At 46.2% G+C, this 22,072-nt stretch overlaps 1 protein-coding gene across 2 annotated transcripts in view; it reads left to right on the top strand.

The window, feature by feature from the left end:
• The first annotated feature begins 8,958 nt into the window (after nt 1-8,958).
• The window catches only part of LOC135377888 (cysteine-rich venom protein LEI1-like), a 42,250-nt gene continuing 29,136 nt past the window's right edge, over nt 8,959-22,072 (top strand). Inside the window, exons 1-3 of one of the 2 annotated variants that reach the window (XM_064610619.1) lie at nt 8,959-9,429; nt 14,044-14,143; nt 14,584-14,720. In XM_064610619.1, the coding sequence (XP_064466689.1) occupies nt 9,361-9,429; nt 14,044-14,143; nt 14,584-14,720 (306 nt within the window). In that variant the 5' untranslated portion in view covers nt 8,959-9,360. Of the gene's footprint in view, nt 9,430-10,634; nt 10,751-14,043; nt 14,144-14,583; nt 14,721-22,072 lie in introns of those variants that run through there. The other variant, XM_064610620.1, reaches the window with a different exon arrangement.

The raw sequence follows: 22,072 nt of genomic DNA, 5'->3' as shown, positions 1-22,072 counted from the left end.
CACATGGCGCGTAGCGTACAGAAAAAGAAATTATTCTGAGACATTTCCCGGTGGTACAGCCATTTTCTCGGGAGCCGCGCACTCAGGCGAAAAATGTTTCGCGGAATATTGCTCCGGAAGGAACAGGGCTGCTCTTGAAGCCTTTGTTCCACATTTAAACGAGACCGTTACCTAATCATTGCCTAATGCGCACTCTGTTTCGCTCGGACTCTGCATAGTTCGGAATAGTCACTCCAGCGTTGATCTTCACGCAGATGTTCCATTGCGACGTCCACCCTTTTCCGAGAGTGACGAACCGCAAAACAAAAATTAAGCCTTATACGCTCAAATGGGGAACCGATAACGTAGGAACCCGTATAGCGAAAAAAACAAAAAAAAACATATTTCAATTTTACTACAAGATAAGTCTTTAGAACGAGTAACAGCACGCGTTGTAACAAGAATGTCCACCACAATTCAGATTAACCCTGAGGTGACTGTGGTTACTGTGTGTGTGTGTGTGTGTGTGTGTGTGTGTGTGTGTGTTTTGTTTTTTGTTGTTTTTTTTTGCGCGGAATTATTTCTCGCGTTTTTCGCGCATTCCTCCAAAATCGCGAATTTAAGTTCCCGCGAATAACTCTGGCCATATGAGGGCGAAAATCGTGCGGCGTTCGACGCTACGTATACCGTGACTACCTTGACCTTTTGTACTCCATGCCGCGTAGGCAGTTGAAGCAAGCCGCAAAATATTGTTTTATCCCATCAGGCAAGATGTAAAGAAATGAAAATTGATCACGCTTTTGTTACTCCTACAAACGCATTGCACTGTACATATTTACCACTATACCACGAAGCCGCAACATGCTTTTCCCCGCGTTCTCAAAACCAGCTTGTATCATAGTACGACATTTCAACCGAACTGTTCAGTGCCCTGAGTGATAACGAATGAGGGTTAGGCCCCATATCCTCCAAGTGCCCATTCCCACCGACGTCCCAAATCAACCAAAAGCTCATTTCATCCGAAAAAATGTTCGGAGGTTCTGGGCTTTCGGTTGATCTGGGCACGCGGGTGGCAGTGACCCATATCCCCCAAATGCTCTTTTCATCCGAGCACCCAAAACCACCGAAAGCGCTATACTTGAAAGGACACGATTCCTGTGTTTGTCAGGGAGAGGAGGAAGGGTGAGCGGTTTCTTGGATGTGCGGGAATCCAATCCTGCAACTGACTCAGAAGTGAAGTTTGCAAAGGAAAGGTATTATTGATGTCGATCGCGTTCAAGAAATCGCGTCAGGAACGTGACTCGGTGGGTCTCTCGGTGGTGGCGCAGGTCCAACACACCCCAACTTGTATTCGTCGACTGCCTTTTGGCACCCCTGAAGATATCGTTGTCTGACCTGGCCCGCTGAGGGACCTCTGCTGATCGCCGAAGCCTTCCTCCCTGGACGTGTCCTAGCTCCTCCGGCCAGGCTCGAGGCCCTCCTCACGGACCACGTCAGCCGGTTCCAGTCTCACCTGGTTGTTGCCACAGATGCTTCCATGTCCGCCGGGCTGGCGGGTGCTGGAATTGTCTTCCCGCAGCTGGATGCGCACTTCCCGATTCGCCTCCCGGACTTCACTCCAGTATTTGAGAGCGAGCTCCTCGCCATGATACTGGCTCTCCGCATGGTCCCTCCTCAATTCTGCAAGGTTCTGCTCCTGTCAGACTCACTTTCTGTCATCGCAGCTCTGCCGGACCCCTCTGCCGACGCCTGGAAGACCTTCCTGTCCCTTACTCCGAGTCATATCACGGAAGTCGTCTTGACGTGGATTCCAGGACACCGTGGCCTCTCTCTCAACGATAACCTGGCCAAGGCATCCCTCGCTGGGCCATTCATCGACCTGTTACCTCCATAGCCCGCAGTAACTCGGGCCAGATATAGGAGGCTGCTGGAGCTGTCTGGACGCCGCTTGCCTGACCCCTGTTACGATCACCTTTCCTTCGCGTGGCACACTGACCGCTGCCCTTCGCGCCGTGTTGAAGTCCTGCTGACGCGCCTTCGATGCCACGCCTTGCCTCTAAACATTTACCTTCACCGCGCGGGTACCCATCCATCGCCAGCGTGCCCTCACTGCGGGCAGGACGAGACCACTGAGCATCTGCTGCTGCACTGTCGCCTGTACGACAGGCCCCACCGCAACCATTTCACCCTGCCCTTTGCCAGACAAGGCATCCCTCTATCCTTATCGTCCTTACTCTCCTTCGGAGCCTCACACACAGAGAAATGGATCCCCGAAGTGGCGTCCAGCGTCGTTGCCTCCTTAGCTACCTGCGGCCGCTTTTGAATCGCCCGGCCTGAGTAGCCTGACCACCTACAACGACCGCCCGTCCCCCTGGAACTATACTCGCCTCTCATACTCCTGGCCAATCACCCTGTGTGGCTAAGGGCAATTTCCTTTGTGGCTGAAGAATGATCCGATCCGAACAGAGATATTTTCCATGTGAGTGACTGGGGTCCAGGCACTGTGTATGTCATCATAGTGGAAAGCGAATAGTAACAAAGCGCCCACTTCACAGGTCTCGAAAAAGGTTACAAAAAGAACCTCCTCCTTTACTTTTCTTGTATGCTTTCTGTTAATACAGTTCAGACGTTCAGAAAACACGACATTAACCGGCTGAAACAACCCCTAGAAGAAGCTTGCAAACAGTACGAATGCATGATACCAACCTATCGTCTGAACTGTCAATCTCCTCAGAAGGCGCTTGAGGTTTGTGTGTTTTCCACCGTCCCGCTATATGTTCCAGCCACAGAACATACCATTCCCACCATGCTCTTTTTCCGTGACTCATGACGCGGACCTCCATGACCTTCCGAATATAGTGCTTCTTCTGTCAGCAACGTGCATACCAATAAAATTCATTTTCGGAATACCTCCCCGTTCAGATCACTTCTTGAACGCGATCTCATTTGTACACACCGAGTGTCGTGTCATTTCTATCCAACCACGCTCAAGCTGATCTCGTGCATCAGCTCTCATTTTTATATCAGTCATAGGTGTTACATCTCTAAGGAGAATTATTAGTAAGCAGGGGAACAAAGAAAGCTGTGCAAGTCAACGGACCGCATACATCACGCTACAGAACATTTCAAGCACCGGATAAGCAGCAGCCAGGGGCCCACGCGACCCTCTCTGGTGACTTGCAGGAAGTACAGCTCGAAGAGAGTTAAGTGGAACGCCACTTCGACCACCGAATCGGGAAGAGAATCACCCTATAGCGATGTTTAGGAGAAATAAAGGGAAATAATGTTTCCACTGTCCTACTTATGATTCGGGTGGTCATTTTATGACAACACGGCCTAGCGCTCGCAAATTGCCAGGTCGGCTCCGGAGCTGGATCACGTGACAGTTGCCACACGAACATGAGTGCCAGGGATCTGGCAGTTTTAGGATCAGGATCATGCTCGCGCCTCATCCCTTTTGAATCAGGGCAGAGTTCGTACGCTTGGATCACGCTAGGGGCATCGCGGTCGCCTGTCTTCGGGTTCCGTCGTCTGCTAAATCACGTGAACTTCGACGTGCGGGCCAATGAGGGGACTCGCCACCGTTGCAGCGCGGATTTGACGACACCGGATATAGTTGGGCAACCCGCTGCTCGATCGTTTGGAGACCGGACGAAAAAAGTGCTAGCTGGCAAATTCCGGGCGTACGGTAAGTGCCACGCGAACATGCAAGATTGCTTGACTGCTCGGGATCTGGCAAAAAAAGAAAAAGAATAATAAAAAGAAAGGTTGCCACCAAATGACCACCCGAATTCGCCATATGCTGCGAGGGTGTCCGCTCTGGCATGAGTTGTTGACTCGGCATTACTCTCAACGGTGGCTATCATCGCGACGTTTGTTTGGGTTTGAGGTGATTATGTAAAGGTGTATGCTGGCCGATATCACGCGGATGTGATGCTGTTATCTCATTGATACACGCAAAGGTGGACAGCAACTCCAATAAATTTTCCAGTAGACTCCGTGCATCCTCATTTGTTTTATCACAAATCTGAAAATGCCGCACTGAGCGAACGCGACCACCTTCGCGTGTATCAATGAGATAAATCAATGAGTATCCGTGCGATATCAGCCGGCATACAACTTCACATAATCGCCGCAAGCACAAACAAACATCGCGATGATAACCACAGCTAAGGGCAGTGCCGATACAACAGCTCATGGCAAGGCGTACACCCCCACAACAACAGTGCATGGGACAGACAAAACACTATTTGCCTTTATTTCTCGTAAGAGTCGCTAGGCTTGCTCTATCTCCGAGTTTAGCTCCGCCAGCCGAAGTGGCGTTCCAGTTAACTCTGCTTCGAGCTGTACATCGGATTCCCGCATACTTGAGAACCGCTCACCCTTGCTCCTTTCCCGCTTTCGGTGGTTCTGGGCGCTTGGATGAAAAGAGCATTTTGGGGATATGGGTCACTGCCACACGCGTGCCCAGATCAACCGAAAGCCCAGAACCTCCGAATATTTTTTCGGAGGAAATGAGCTTTTGGTTGATTTGGGACGTCGGTGGAAACGGGCGTTTGGAGGATATGATCTGCTACCTTTCCTCCCATGTCTGTGAGGAGAAGAAAGGGAGTGGCCTAGAACGCCGCCATCCCCGTGAACAACGGATGTCCTAGTACGTGCCGAAATATGCCCGAATATTGACGGCGGCGCGATATGCAAGAGCAAAGCACTCCCGGAAACCTGTGTCGCGAATTGAAGTTCTCGCGAATCACTCCTCAACCCAACTTTGTTCGAAAACGCGAAAATATTTTCCACGCGGAAAAAACCACTTCTACAGTATACTTCCACGAGACGTCGGAACTTGTGAGGGAGGACGTCTCGCGTGTGAGTATGAAGCCGGAACTTGTACGAGTGACGGCTTGCTTGCTTTGGGATACAACGAGTCGTTCAAACTTGGATACGTAGCAAACTGTTCTGCGACCCTACTTACGGATGTCTTTATTCTTGTACCTGTATCTCCCGATCGTGGGGATTGGGGAAGCTTCCGCAGACGCAGGCGCAGACAATAAGAAAGAAAACGCGGCGATATGGGAGCGTACTATAGTTATCCTGAAAGTAGTATTCCCTTCACAAAGTTTTGTACATTACCGATGGCGTGCTCCGGATTTGTCAGGATTATATTCAAGCGCGTCTAATAGAACGATTTCCATGCTGTCTCCCTACATATCTCTCGCCCCTTAAAGTGAATCCTTCGCAGGATAAAATTATCGCTAACGTCATGAGAAATGGAGCTTCTCTCGCACTCTCCGAGCTAAGCGAAGAAACAACATACGCGCTCCAATTTGCATCGCATATGTGTCTGATCAAATACAGGCGGAAGATAAAATAAACGAACAGATTATTTGTTCTTATTCTGTATATGTGCATTCTTTTTGATTCCTCTCCCCTTCCGCGAAGTATCCTGCAGTGTTGTACATATAACGGCGCTACCGTATTCGCTACATTTTTCAGTAGTGGAGTAGTGATCCCTCTACATTCGAAATTGGTAACGGGAAAAGTATTTCCGCTATAAATAAGGGTGGCGGCGGACTCTTTCTCCGCTAGCGCTACCGTTACTTCTCATAATATGGAAGACTTGGAATACAGAGAAAGAAGCGAGATAACGGCGAAGCAGATTTTCTTCTTATTCCGGCTAACTGATGTGACGATCTTCCTCAATTTCACTAACTCTCATAAGCTAAGCGTAATCGAATATTTAGGAATATAATTTGATATTATTTGCGTTTTTTAACTTTTTTAGTTCACATTTGCGAAACTCAAGCAGGTATGTACAGGCTACGAAGGTAGTTTCCGTCATACAATCCGCTGCAAAACTAGTCTGAGCGTGTTGATATCACATTTCAAACTGTGTTTTGCAACTTTATTGTCCAGAGCAGAAAACGTCGCGTCTGTTGAAACAGGAATACGAAAATATATGGGAAACGCAACGAGATATCGCCATAGTCATTGCACTCCAAAGCATTGCTGGCTGGATAGAATTACGTTAGCTTACACAGGCTGCTGAAAGCGATCGTGTGGCATGAAGAATGGAAGCTGGGAATAGGCGACAACAGTAGCTCCTAGTTCCTGTGAGATTTAAGCTTTGCTACAGTATGCCAACAGCACTCAGAAGGCTGTCTATTCTTCTCGGAGGAGTTGGCTCTGGGGAAAGCATCAGCAAACATTATGCCATTCGTTTGATCTTTTTACCACTTGGTTGATTGGTATTAATGACTCAATGAGTGGTTGCTTATGATCGCAGTTGCGCCACTTGATCACAGGTAAACTAATCAATCCGTCAACAGTAAGCAGCTGGAAAAATTATACGTTGGGATTCGCGGATATCCCGAATAAAATACTGTTATCGCAGAAAAACAGTATTGTGTTCGAAATTCTGACGGGAAATTACTAAATGTATACGTATGCGCTATGTGCATTAAATTATGGCTTAAATGCACGTAATCTCAAGGTCAAGCGCAGTGTGACATAATATATATTGGCTGTAAAGAATGGTATATACTTTATGCTGCTTACTGGCTATCTGGGGAACATGAATATTGCACCGTCTTAGACACATTCGGCAACGAGATGCCCACGATAAGGTGTTTCCAAGAGAAAGGTACGCTAGCGGAAAAGTAGCGGCATAGTATTTACGCTACTTTTATTTGGTATCCAGTAGCGGTATCGCGTTAGGTCTTCAAATCTGTAGCGACGCTAGTATTGCGCTACTTTTTTGTGGAGTAGCGTGTAGGGGTATTCAGTTACTTCTGTTTGGTAACGGGTACAGCACTGGTATTTTCGCATCAAGTATCGTCACCGCCAGTTTGCCGGCTTCGATCTTTACCATTTTTATTCGCGCTCTGAAAGAAAAAAAAATCTGTTGTTTGAAAAGCAGATAGCAGTGTAACATACAATATAAAGTAGCGCAGAAGCAGACTTGTGCCCGTTACCAAAAAATAGGAACTAAATACCGTTACCCGTTACTTCAGAAAAAAGTAACTAAATACGTTACTCGTTACCAACGTACAAAAGTAACGAGTTCTCGTTACTCACAGGTAACGAGTTACTTTTTCGTTACCGCCGCATAGTTAAAGGAGCCAACAAACATGCCGTCACTTGCCTTCAACTCATTATTAATGAGAAATTGCACTTCACAAGAAGCTGATACTCGAAATTTACATCAGTGATCTTCGTTCTCTTTCGTGTAATGACATCTGCTGCCGAAATGGGGGTGATCGGAGGTTATGAAAACACAAGAAAAGACACCGGTTTTCGTGCCACCGATCACCAACGGTTCCCAAAAACAGACGAGGGGCTGCGTCATAATTTAGGGCCCTCAGAAGCTTAGCAAAGACAAGAAAAGGCTAGAAGTCGAAACGCGTTTTTTGTAGCCACAATTGGTACCCATCCTTGGGAAGGAGTGGTGGTCGAAGATTACGGAAACAAGAGAAAAGACAAGGGCCTTCGTTTAAGACGATTCAGCACGTCAACACATCCAACGAGGGACTGCAATAATACTTTGAGTCACACGTGGTCGTGGGTCACGCAGGTCCACGCATTGCGCCACACGGAGTGCCGAAATGTGCTCCCCCGCGCTGAAGAAAAGGAACGAGTAACGTCAGTAACGAGTTACCAATTTTTGTAACTGATTCCGTTACTATTACCATTTTTTAAAAAGTAACTGAATCGTTACTTCGTTACCAAAAAAAGTAACCGTTACCAAGTAACGAGTTACTTGTAACGAGTTAGGCACAACTCTGCGCAGAAGTCATTTTTAACACCCTGTTTTCTTCCTATAAAACTGTTAAGTAGGCCAGTAAGATGCACCATGCGAAGTAATTCACACCACAGTCATAATTATCGCTGAAATTGAATTTAAAGTACGCCGCAAACAGCGACCGTGTGCAACGGCGGTGGAGAGCAGTACCAGTCTGTGATCTGCCTGGAACCTCGCGCTGCAACAGCTCGAAATTTTCAAAGTAAATACCAGTACCAAAGTAAGTACTGCTTTTGACTAGTACTTTGGAGGCAGGCATAAACAAAGGTATAGCCCGCCCGAAACGAATGGCTTGTTTACAAACCTACGTCAGCTGCGTTGCACACCTACATCACAAGGCAAAGTTTCTAAATGAGGTGAGCAATGCAACAGCTCGAAATTTTCAAAGTAAATACCAGTACCAAAGTAAGTACTGCTTTTGACTAGTACTTTGGAGGCAGGCATAAACAAAGGTATAGCCCGCCCGAAACGAATGGCTTGTTTACAAACCTACGTCAGCTGCGTTGCACACCTACATCACAAGGCAAAGTTTCTAAATGAGGTGAGCAATGCAACAGCTCGAAATTTTCAAAGTAAATACCAGTACCAAAGTAAGTACTGCTTTTGACTAGTACTTTGGAGGCAGGCATAAACAAAGGTATAGCCCGCCCGAAACGAATGGCTTGTTTACAAACCTACGTCAGCTGCGTTGCACACCTACATCACAAGGCAAAGTTTCTAAATGAGGTGAGCAATGCAACAGCTCGAAATTTTCAAAGTAAATACCAGTACCAAAGTAAGTACTGCTTTTGACTAGTACTTTGGAGGCAGGCATAAACAAAAGGTATAGCCCGCCCGAAACGAATGGCTTGTTTACAAACCTACGTCAGCTGCGTTGCACACCTACATCACAAGGCAAAGTTTCTAAATGAGGTGAGCAATGCAACAGCTCGAAATTTTCAAAGTAAATACCAGTACCAAAGTAAGTACTGCTTTTGACTAGTACTTTGGAGGCAGGCATAAACAAAGGTATAGCCCGCCCGAAACGAATGGCTTGTTTACAAACCTACGTCAGCTGCGTTGCACACCTACATCACAAGGCAAAGTTTCTAAATGAGGTGAGCAATGCAACAGCTCGAAATTTTCAAAGTAAATACCAGTACCAAAGTAAGTACTGCTTTTGACTAGTACTTTGGAGGCAGGCATAAACAGAGGTATAGCCCACCCGAAACGAATGGCTTGTTTACAAACCTACGTCAGCTGCGTTGCACACCTGCATCACAAGGCAAAGTTTCTAAATGAGGTGAGCAATGCAACAGCTCGAAATTTTCAAAGTAAATACCAGTACCAAAGTAAGTACTGCTTTTGACTAGTACTTTGGAGGCAGGCATAAACAAAGGTATAGCCCGCCCGAAACGAATGGCTTGTTTACAAACCTACGTCAGCTGCGTTGCACACCTACATCACAAGGCAAAGTTTCTAAATGAGGTGAGCAATGCAACAGCTCGAAATTTTCAAAGTAAATACCAGTACCAAAGTAAGTACTGCTTTTGACTAGTACTTTGGAGGCAGGCATAAACAGAGGTATAGCCCACCCGAAACGAATGGCTTGTTTACAAACCTACGTCAGCTGCGTTGCACACCTGCATCACAAGGCAAAGTTTCTAAATGAGGTGAGCAATGCAACAGCTCGAAATTTTCAAAGTAAATACCAGTACCAAAGTAAGTACCGCTTTTGACTAGGTATTCATATCTAATATCATTTTATCACGCGTCGGATTTTCCAAAGAAGTCCGTTTAACCTGATCCTACTGGTGTTCGGGACGTCATCAGGTATTTTCGTCCCAAGATTTGTTTTGTCTGTTTATTGTTTTGTTACAGGCCATCCACCCCTATGCATGCCACTCATCCATTGTACGGTCGCCAATGTAAAACAGGAGTGGTGACAGTTGTGTCATGCATCTGGAAACTCTCCTCAACATCGTCGCCTTGGCAGACAGCGCGGCTTGCGCGTCGTGCAATAAAAAAGAAATAAGCGGATGGCAGTTGGTATGAGTCAAGAGCCTACGCCTACTACTGTATTACGTAGCAGACCCACGTACACATATTGTGCACTCGTGAGTATTAACTTAATGCCACCTAGTGATAGAAAATTTAAAATTTTATTTTCTAAATGCACGCAATCGCGTTGATGACATTATCCGTGTGTTCACACGAGCGACGTTCCCCATAATACTCCAACGGCAAAACGTCATTGCTTTCTACTGCCATGTGAGCGCGAGCACTCGACGTCATGTCTTTTCGTGCTCTGCTAACCATGGGGCATATCCCGCGACGCTGCCACAAAATATTCTGTAGCAGACGAGAGGAAAACACGCAGATGCTGCCGTCTGCGAAGTGCGCAGTACGCCACTTCCGATATTCGGGCACGGTGCGAATGCTCAACATAAGACGCGGCGGAAGTTCTGCCTCGTGAGTGTTTTCTTGCGTATCCTTCCACTAGAATATTCCGTGGGGCTGTCATTCGTGTGAAAACACGGTACAATGAATAAAATATCCTGCCAGTCTCTCCATATTTTTCTTTCCTTAGCCAACCAACCGATCTCCCAGCTTCCCTGCGTATTATGTACAGATGATTTACAGAGCTTACACCAATCAAGCACAACAGCACACTGAAACTTGGAGCCAGGCAATGGAAAGAAATCTTGCACACAACGGAGGCTGTCTCAACTCAGGGGATGCGAATCGTAGTGAAGAAAAGCACTGTCATCCCCTCACCAGTTGCGCTTAATTGTGCTGTTGTTAGGGCTTCTTTCTATTCGCTGCTTCTGCAGGGCCCTTCTCGCCTCCACTCCTTCTTAAAGGGTTTAATCGTGGCCCATGTGGCTGAACGTCGCGGAGCAGACACTGGAAGGTCGTCACTCGTTTTTTTAACCTTGATAAGAGGGCGCCAATTAGAGCACCACTACGAAATATCTGGTCCTTACCATTAATGTAAGTCACGTCCATTCTTCTTGGTTATTCCGAAAGGTGTGTGCGCAAAATTATTCATAAATTTACGCTGCCCGTAGATGTCGGTCGATCGTTGCGCTTATCGCTAGAAAGTTTCTCTTATTGCTTTACTAAGTTTCGTCATTTTTTGTGGCAAGTCGACACGTCAATAGCCTTTAATGGTTCCAGCTACTCCTGGTATATCGCGAGCCAGCTGTCCATATACTGGCTGACTATACACGAAATTTGTCACCGAGATCATCATTGTATGGCGTAACATTACTCTTCTTCCACGAAGTATGGAAATTACGCCCCTTTGAAGGGTGTAATTTCACTCGCCGAGTGTCAATCGATCGACACAAAGAGTATAATTACGATGGGTTGTTGCTTTTTTGCTATTGTTGCTGAACGCCTGTTGCTTTCGTTACCTTTCAATAATGGCAGCGTTCACCGCCCACGCTGGATGTTCGACCCAGTTAAGTAGAAAGCAATGTATGGGTAAGAAGGAATCGTTGGCCATTCGTCTCCCCGAGGAGTGTAGAAGTAGGTGGGCAAGTGATGGGCAAACAAGTTATGTCAATGATGACGATGATGGTAGGGGAAAAAAGTTATGTCGAAAACTACGTAGCTAGTATAGCGCGTATTTGTAGCACAGCTGGCAATGCGTCGGTATAACGGCGCTTCCAGTTAAAAAAAAGACTTAGTGATTGACATTATATAAATTGAGTGGATAGGTGTAGTTATTTGTGACATCGAAGTCTGTCCGGCACATTCCGGAATACGAAGGTGTGAGTGGTGTGTCGTATGAAAGAGAGAGAATTGTGAGAATATTGTAAGAATTTGAGCGGAGTGTATACAACCGTATCCAAACGCGGTTGTTATTGTAAATGCTAGATTACTGCAGGTTCGCAAGGATACTTTGGAATTGTCGCGCAATTGTCCGCCTCCAACACGTTTCACGAATATGAGGCGTTGCTAGGCGACTCTTCTGTTTTCTACTTGGTCCAACCTACGGTAATTGCTGTTACTGAAATGTATCTATTTCACTTCTTGGTGATGATGATGATAATTCGCGGCTTTACGTCGCGAGACAACTATGATCATCAGGAACGGTCCTCGACCGAACTCACAACATTGGGACAAAGATATTTGTGCATCCCATATTGATGTGCCTTCAGTTTTCTGTTCCCAGTCGGTGATGGAACTTGATGCACTATTCACTGTTAACAAGTAAATGAAGGTGCCCTAGTGGCAGCCATGTTATCAGCGGTTTTCAAAGTAAGCGAAGTTACCTTCCAGTGGGTTGCCTGGTACGCAAAATATGACAGGATAATAATCTAAAAAATCTTGTGTTCCGGAAAAAGGGGGGAACAAGGGGGGGGGGGGATGGAGGTAACAATTGCCTATCTTCCGCAGATGAGTGAAAAGGACCGAACGAAAACTTGTTAGGTGAGATTACGCACATTCCGACCAGAAGACTGAGCCAACACGTGTATGTGTAAACAAGAGCTGCATGTGACAACACCGGAGGTGACATGTCGAAGCGTCATTCCGTCCGTATGTCCGTGAGCAATCACAAAAGACGAATGTCGCACACTGGTACTACGCCGGACACGTCCATTTCTTGGCTGACACCACTGACTGAGTCACTGCACAACATTTGATGCTTTGCAATGAGCGACGTCATTTGAAGAGACAATCTAATTGTGTAGAGGGGAAACTGCTAGGTGAAGATGAAACGGTATTGGCGGTCTCGGACTCGGAGGAACTGCAGCACATAGTTTGTACTGGTTTGTACACTGATAAAAACAGATGGTGGTGGTGGGTAAAACAGAAAACACAATAAAACACCAACAGAACTTGACCACGTGACACGTTCCTGGCCAAACATCATTCCTAATGAACCTATCTCTCCCATGATTTGTTGAAAATGGGAAGCGTACACCTTTTTTGGACACATTGCATAATGTGTCAAAAAAAGGCGTACACTTCCCATCCTGAACAAGTCAGGAGACAAAATGATTCCGAATAGCTGTTGGCTCCGTGCAATGTTATGTGGTGAAGTTTTGTTTTAGCAACGTACGAAGGACCATGTATAGCATATGACGAAGTCACATTTTGGTATGTTGGTATGTTTATTGTATATGACGCATGGTACGCAATGTTACGGAAGCGTGCTAAAAAAGATTACAAGAGAGAAAACAAACATCTCTGTTCATTATTTGAGCTGAGCTCCATGAATCGGCAACAACCCCTTTTATTTAATCCACATGCAGGGTGTTTCACCTAACGTGTTAAAAAATTATGTTAAAAATCTATACTTGTCCGTAGGTCAAGGATGAGGTCAAGGTATTATCTTCAGCGAACTGCCACGACTTACGACCACTTTCATCAATTTTTTGTCGCAACAAATTGAATTTTCTGAATTGAACTCCGAAATCCGCCCAAGTGGACGATACGATTAAAAAATACCTGTACCGAAAATTTGATTTGATGCGAGAAAAAAAAAAGTCGCCAGAAAAAGAAAAAAAGAAGTCGCGTCGTAAGTCGTGGCAAAAGTTCGCTGAAGATAAATACCGTTGACCTCATAATTCCCGGACACGTAGTCTTCTAACACAAGGTTTTGAACACGTTATCCTGCACACGCACACCCAGAACACACACACACACCCTGCACCCTAAAATAATAACTTCACCGTATAACACGGTCTGCGCAAGTCATTGCACCGAATGATACATTTATGGCTTCTGATTTGGGACAATTAACGTATCTGCATAAGTGTCACAAAATGGCGTACGCCTCTCGCTTTCAACAAATGAAGGAAGGAAACGATGTTATTCGGGATTATGGTTGGCTAGAGCGTGTAATGTGTTGAAGTTCTCTCGTCACCTGAGTCCGTCTCGTCTCGTTTTCGTGGGTTTTCCTCAGAAGCTTTCAGACATATGTCGGCACAGTTCCCTTAGAAGTCGGCCCAGGACGCACATTCCCCGTCAGTCGTGACGTTGCCCACCTCTGTGAGGCCGACAACGGCGGTCCCTTTCACCAGCACCACCACCATCTCTTTTAACAATGTACAAGCTATGTGCAGTTACTCCGAGCACAGGTGACAAAAGTTCGCCGTTGACCCCATAATTTTCAGACAAGTAGCTTTTTAACACCCTGTATATTCATGAAACACAGCAATCACTAAAAGGCTGTTTGGTCTGGCGGCACCTAGCTGTTTCCCTAATTGGGTAGATTTTGTGAAGTGTATTCACGTGTTCACTCGTAACAGCGTCGTGACTTTTGTTTTCAGGATAATCCCCCCGTTGCTATGTGTTTGGTTCCCGCTACCTTTTATGGTCTAGTACTATGGAGTGAAATGGTTTTTGCAGGCGAGATCCCGGTTCTTCCAAGTAGGTGCTAAGCGTTTTTCTCGTCGATTATCCACGCGCTTTATGTACACGCCAGAACGTACTGATTTCTCGAGTCTGGGCGTTATAAGAATAACTAATAGATCACAATTATTTCGCGGACTCATTCAGAAATACCATTACAGTATACTAGGTATAGGTTGTTTCCCCATTATCGTATCGCACATTTCATTCTTTTCTTCCTAGACAAACGGATGTAGCGCGAGGCGGTGAAACCGTGAAAAATGAAGAGATATTTAATTTCAGTTTATTTCGCATCAGCGGCGTCGTGCACGGATGCATCAACCTTTTGAGTATGACGAATGTTTCATTTGGCACAGTTACTCGCTCAAGCGTAATGAAATAATCAATAGAAGACGAAAACCTATTATGAGGGCGCTCTCTCTCCCTGTGGCTTCTTTGGACGATTTCTTTTATTACAGGACCCAAGGTATATGGCGACAGGCTGTCGAAACGAGTCTTGGATCCCCGATACAGGCTAGTAAATAAGAGGATCGTGCTGTACCACAACTTCTTCCGCACGCGAGTGGATCCTCCGGCAAGCGACATGCTCGAAATGGTCACTCCATTTTTCCACCAATGTCTCTATTAGGCTATAGCCTTCATGCTGGCTTCATATTGCCAACAGAAGAAACAATGGAAGTGTGCCATTGAACCAGTCTGAGTACACTGACGCATAGAGGCAATCTGACGGCAATAGCCCACAGGAGCGTAAAACTAATCTTGCTGTATCCACAGTGGAACCAGAGGGAAAATGAAACGTACAACTTAGCAAAGTATAATAGCGTGCTGTGGGCTGCTTGTAAAAAAAAAGCAGCTGGAGCATCCTCCTCCTCAGGTTTTTATGCGATGGGATTCAGGTATGAGGCGTAAACAAAGGCAGGAGTCCCGGGTTATACTCCTCCGGGGTTGTACATCCGCCGTCAGACCTAACTGTTATGTGCGAGCGCGTGTCATGCGCAGACGCAGCGCCGCGGAGCGTTGGCCGCTGGGTTTGACACTATCTCGCAGGCAGCACGCATGTTGCGCAGCCGGGTGCGAGCGTGGGTGCGAACAGACACCGATTATGGGGGCGATAACCGTAAAGAGAGCATGTCCAACCGCTGTCGTATAGCTGTGTATGTCTCAACCTGTCAACCCAGTCTCGAACCTACACTCTTCAAAATGAACTTCACCGCATAGCATAGAAGTTCATTTTGAAGAGTATATGTCTTGGACACAGTTTCAATTCTAGAGCCTAATTCGCGCGCCGCGCGAGGTCACGCGCTGACGCCGGCGGCTGTACACGTGAGTGAAAAAAAAGTAACTATAAGTACAGGGGCCCTATTCTCGTCAAAGTAATCGACCTCGATTACTTTGTGTCTCGCCTGTCATTGGTCGTTACGTGAAGAAGGCGCGTGAAGAACAGAAATGAATGCCACGCGCCCTCAACCGATAGTCGAGCTCTTGATCCTGCAATCTTCGTGATAAGTAGATAAAGCACGAAGAATGCAGGATCTTTAAGCTCGACTATTGGTTGAGGGCGCGTGGCATTCACCTCTGTTGTTCACGCCTTCTTCGCGTAACGACCAATGACAGGCGAGACACAAGGTAATCGAGGTCGATTACTTTGACGAGAATACACTCTTAAAAATGAACTTCACCGCATAGCACGCTCCTAGCCAGCCATCATCTCGAGTGATATCGTTATCTGCCCTGATTTGTTGAAAACGGGAGGCGTACGCCTTTTCTGTGACAATTATGAACAGCATAAGTGTCACAGAAAAGGCGTACGCCTCCCGTTTTCAACCAATTGGGGCAGATAACGATATCATTTGAAATTATGGTTGGCTACGAACGTGCTATGCGGTGAAGTTCATTTTTAAGAGTGTAGGGCCCCAGGTGTCTATCGGAAAAGAGGAACCAAGTGCTTTAGTAGTTTTCAAAAATTCTGAGGAACTACTTCCCGTTTCAACTCGGCAACGAATTACTTTTACGGTGCAATGACATTCCATATATGGAGCTCAAGTCTGTAATAAACATGAACCTTGTCCTAGCTTTTCGCATTTTGAGTAGCTTTCAATGAATGGCGCATGTCTGCAGTTTCTCAACTCACCCGTAGTTCACTGCCTCAAAGCAAACGGTTTATTTCTCCCGCACTCAATATTAGAATCCGTGAAAGTTGCATTTTCTTTCTTTTCTCATTTTCGTAAGTAGCGGAAAGCCTTTTCGTTTACGCATACCGCGTTCATGCATAAATTCCGTAGAAGCAGTCAATGTTGCGCATGAAGTCTGCAAACATACTGACTTTTTATTATAAGAGTGTCTCTGGGCCATGCGTCTCCAAAATTACAGGGGGAAAAAACTACCTTCGCGAGGCTTTAGCTAGTCAACACGTGAGGCGCGTTGAAAGGTGATGTGTGACAAAAACTTTCATCGAGGCAACCATTATAGTACGAGACTTCTTTTGAGAAATTAAATAAACCTTTATTTCATGCAATATGATACTAATAAGAAAATAAGAAGAAGAAGAAAAACTAAGACAGTTCAAACGGGTTATACAACGTGGTTTCACAACAAATCCCGAAGAAGGTAGAATACCTTCTTGGTCTGGCACTTCCACACGTGCTACGTTCATCGGTATTCGTCAGGGAGACTAGGCTGAATATAAATCAGTAACATGGGACATACATTGACGGACGCCACTGCTAGACAACACCACCAATACTTTATTTTAATGATGATGATTGGGGTGTTTAATCGCGGAAGGCGATACTCTATATACACCATTGCTATACTTATTCTGATGGTTAGGCTTATACAGTAAGGACCGAAGTCCACCATTGTTCAGAAAAGTGAGTGGACTGGATTTGACCGGGGCCAAGCAATTTTTTCATCGTGTATGAGGGCGTGCTGAAAAGTTCTCGGCCAGACCCACTTCCAGACATACGAGCGTCATCGTAGACACAAAATGCGAGACGAAGAAGAAGAAGAGAAATAGTAGGTTTGTAACGCGAAGCATTCCATTTTGCTCGGGCTATCAACACAACCATGATTACGGTTACATCCCATTTCGCCTATTCCCATTTTGCCTAACCCGGATTAGCGGATTAAAGAGGCGGGAGGGGTAACAGCCGTTAGGCGAAATGGGACTGCCGTGCAATCTCAGTAGGCAAAACGGGACTGTCGGCAAGTGGGCGTTACTTACACGCTCCGACCCGATGATGACGTGTGCAAGAAATGAATGTGCTCGTCGGACAACTACCTTATGTCGTCCGAAACAAAGACCCTTTACATTTGCAAATATAAGGTGTAAATATAATGTACAAATATAACAAAAACATTTTACAAACATTTTACATAGTGACTCCTGATGGACAGCATGACGAATGAAACAAGGCTTCGAGCCATGTTCTGTGTCACCTGAGCGATGTTAAATATGGAAACTGGTGTCACTATAGTCGTGTTTAATTTAACGCTTTTTTTTTTTTTTTTTTCGTGTTAGCGCCGCGAAGCTATGAGCGACGGCGAGGTGGCTAAGCGCGAGATGTGGCTATGTGGAGATGAGAGGTGGCTATGAGCGACGTACAGATGAGAACAGATGGAGAGAGGACAGCAGGAAGGAGTGGGGGGATAGGGGGTTAACATGCGTCTTGGGCAGACTTCAGGGGGAACTGTGCCGGTATTCGCCTCGAAAGTCTTCGGAAAACCCAGGGAAAACCTCAGACGGCACAACCGGTGGTAGGATTCGAACCCACCGCCTCCCAGTTAGCACGACACCACCGAGCGAGACGCCTTAACCCACGTTCAACCTAACTACCGTATTTTCCGGTGTATAACGCGCGCGTTATTCGGTAAAAAGGTGCTCTGAAGGGGGCCTGCGCATTATCTAACGGTGGGAGTTATACACGGAAATATTTTCCGACAGGAATTCCTTTTCTGGTCGGTGTCGTACAAATTCTAGTCTCCTCCAGGGTGTGCTGTGAATTTCTCCCAAATCACTTAGGGTCAGTTGAAAAAGCCGGCGTAGGGCGTTGGAATTAATAAAAAGTTGTGATGCTACTTAAGAATGGCATTGAGCAGTCAATAATTCAGAATGGCGAACGGGACATGATGTCGTACCTCGATGCCGTGGGACATCTAATGCATATTGAGTAGAGCTGCAAATTTGGAAGAATTTTGAAGTGCAGAAAACAAAGCTACCCCTTTAATTTAAAAAAAATGTAAACAAAAACTATGTTTTCACACTTGCACAGTCTATATTTGTGAACCAACAGATGAGGGAAGGAACCCTAGTGTAATATGAATTATAAATACAGACCTCATGCTTCAGTGAAACCAACAAGGTTGCACGTAAAGTTATATGAAGATCCGAAATTGACTTTTGGCAGCATGCCAGAGGACCGCCTTCTTTCTTACGTAACACGGATTAGTAGGCGAAGTGGGACCGTCTGCAGCATACATTAGGCCAAATGGGACCCCCTGCAGTTCGAAGTCGGTGAACCTGCTAAGGGATGGCGAGATAATCTGCTAAGAAGCATTAGGCAAAATGGGAATAGGCGAAATGGGAAGACACGATGATTACTACTAGCGTGAAATTTTCAAAGGTTGAACTTCAGGCTGTCATGAAGTTACTGTCCATGCAGAACAAAACAACGAAGATGCCGGAAGATCAGGGAGACTTCCAACGGTGTCAACACCCGAAATTGTTGATTATGTCCATGACCTCATGTTGGTAGGCCGGCGAATCTCGCCAAAAACAATTGCGGAGACCATAGGCATATCAAGAGAACGCATTGGGATTCTAATTCATGAAGAGTTGGGTATGCGGAAGCTGTCAGCCAGCTGTTTGAATGCCGATGAGAAAACAACGCCGAGAATGATAAATGCCTCCAAGTTGACTTTGCAGCATTCTGAGCGTTCTAGGGACACTTTTCTTGAGCGACTTGTTACAGTCGGTGAAACATGGTTACATCACTATGATCCTGAGAGAAAACAGCAGTCCATGGAAGGGCGGCGCTCGGGTTCTCCGAGGCCGAACAAATTCAAGACTCAGCCATCAGCGGGAAAGGTCATGGTAACGGTTTTCTAGGACACGGAAGGTGTTTTGATGACTGACTATCTCCACACGGGTGAAACAGTTAATGCAGCATACTACACTCTAAAAACAGAACTTCACCACATAGCACGCTCGTAGCCCATCCCGAATGACATCGTTCTGCCCCCTGATAGGTTAAAAACGGGAGGCGTATATACGCCTTTTTGGGGCACTTCTGCAATTCCAAAAAAGACGTATCCTTGCGCTTTCCAGAAATCGGGAGTGATAAAGGTATCATTCTGTGCAATATGGTTGGCCTTCGCCGTGCTATGTGGTGAAGTTCTATTTTTAGAGTACTGTAGCTTGCTCTGCCAGATAAATGAGGTTTTGAAAGAAAAACGTCATGGGAAGCTAGGGAAAGGCGTCCTCCCTTTGCAGGACAATGCAACCGCTCACAATGCAGGTTCTGAAGGACTTGCCACGCCGAGACCCGGAAGTGACCCGGGTTCGAATCCGGGCGCCGGCTGTGATGTCTGCGTGTTTTCCCTGGGTTTTCCTCAGACGCTTCAAGACAAATGTCGACACCAGTTCCCTGTGAAGTCGGACAAGGGCGCACGATCCTCCCTGCGGTAGTCATGACGGTGACCGCTGGAGCGTAGTTCTACCACCACCAGGACTTGCGATGTGAATGCATTGAACATCCGCCGTACTCGCCGGATCTCTCCCGATCGGATTAGTTTTTGTCTCCAAACCTGGATTCTTTTTTTATTCTTTTTTTCTTTTCTTTTTCTTTTTTTGAGGAAACTTTTCGGAGGACTCGGATATGATAGGAGTAGCCATTGGATTCCTTTTGGTTAAAGAAGCTTCAGGAACAATGTGTCAGGTGCATTGGACTTCGAGGTGAGGTTTATGGCTCTATAGCCCGCGTTCTTCCTTCTCGTGCCGAGGACTTTCCAGCACCGCCTCGTAAGTGTAGTTTTAAAAGATTGGTAGGGCGGATAGTAGAGAACACTCTAGAAAGAGAACTGCACCGCATAGCACGCTGTGCGGCAACCATATAGCCACGAATGTTAGGGTTATCGCTTCTGATTCAAGGAGAGAGGGGGGCACGCCTTTTTGTGTCAATTTGGATGTATGATAATTGACACAAAAAGCTGTACGCCCCTTCTCTCTTCGAATCAGAAGCGATAACCCTATCGTTCATGGTAATGCACTCTTAAAAATGAACTTCACCACATAGCATGCTCCTAGCCAACCATCATCCCGAATGACAACGTTCTCGCCCCTGATTTGTTGAAAACGGGAGGAGGAGCCTATTTTGTGCCTATTATGCACGGCACAAAATAGGCTCCTCCTCCCGTTTTCAACAAATCTAGGGCGAGAACGTTGTCATTGGGGATGATGGTTGGCTAGGAGCGTGCTATGTGGTGAAGTTCATTTTTAAGAGTGTGGTTGGCGCACAGCGTTCTATGCGGTGAAGTTCTGTTTTTAGAGTGAAGGAGGTATTACGAAACCATAAACGTGTTCTACGAGCGAAGTAAAAACAAAGCAAAGCGTAAGAATGATGGCGACTGAGCTAAGGTGTGGAGAGGGCTAGCTGTATCGCTCTATTATCTCGAAGAAAGGCAACGTAAATAGCAACATATCAAATGAGAGCGACAGTTAATTTGAGGGGTAATATTCCGATATACAGGGTGTCCCACGAGAGGATGTCACGCAATTCCTAAAAATAGGTTTGGCTTTAAAAAAAATAGGTATATAACTATTTGGAATACACTCATTCAAATTTTACCACAGATTCAGGCCGTTTGAATTCGTGTCACGCATTAATTAAGCTAATTCGCATAGTTAAACTCGGAAAATTGCCAAGCAAAGGCAGCATTTTTCTTTCTGAATTCGGAAGCCTGCCCTCCTTCCCAAATTTGCTAACTCCTGTGGAAGAAGAAATTATACCACGCCACAATCACACCTTTCGCCTATATCAACGTGTCTGTCATCAGCCGCCAGCCACTGATAATGACGGAATGCGCGACAAAAAAAAACACGTGATTTTATTGGAATAGTGTGTTACGGTCATATGCTTCGAATTCAGGAAGAAAAATGCTGCCTTTAGTGGTAATTTTCCGAGATTATTTTATGCAAATTAGCCTAATTAATGCGTGACACGGATGCAAACGGCCTCAATCTGTGTATGAAGCCGTGGTTCCATCCATGAACTCGACAGAAACGTGTCAAGTTGACCACCTCACATCAACCATCCCTACACTCTAAAAACAGATCTTCACCACATAGCACGCTCTTAGCCAATCACCATCCCGAATGACATCGTTCTGCCCCCCCCCCTTAGTTTAAAAACGGGAGGCGTACGCCTTTTTGGAACACTTATGCAGTTCCAAAAAAAGGCGTACGCCCCGAGTCTTCCACAAATCGGGAGTGATATAGGTATCAGTCTGTGCAATGGTTGGCCTTCACCGTGCTATGTGGTGAAGTACTGTTTTTAGAGTGTAGAAGATTGGTTGTGCGACCTCCTCGGTAGCTCAGTTGGTAACGTGCTCAACGAGCTCAAGATCGCGGGTTCAAACCCGGCCGAGGACGGTAGCAATGTGGGGGAGGTAAACATTGCTTGCAGCACCGTGTGTCTGAGATTTCCGGCGCACATCAATATAACCCCGGGCAGTGGCGTATCCAGACCCTCGGTTTTGGGGGGCGGTTCCTTTGTCTAAGCCCGTAACTGGGGAGGGGAGAGGGGGAAAACTAATGTGTAACCTAGCGTTTGGGGGGGGCGATCGCCCAACCGCCTCCCCCCTTTATCCGCCACTGACCCCATGTGGTCGAAATTATCCACAGTCCTATACCCTGCGGCACGTGCAACATATGTCGCCACACTATATTAG

Source organism: Ornithodoros turicata, chromosome 1, assembly GCF_037126465.1.
Source record: "Ornithodoros turicata isolate Travis chromosome 1, ASM3712646v1, whole genome shotgun sequence".
In the NCBI taxonomy this organism is placed as follows: Eukaryota; Metazoa; Arthropoda; class Arachnida; order Ixodida; family Argasidae; genus Ornithodoros; species Ornithodoros turicata.
Note: the sequence above shows the minus strand (reverse complement) of the source record. Positions and strands in the feature narration are given on the sequence as shown.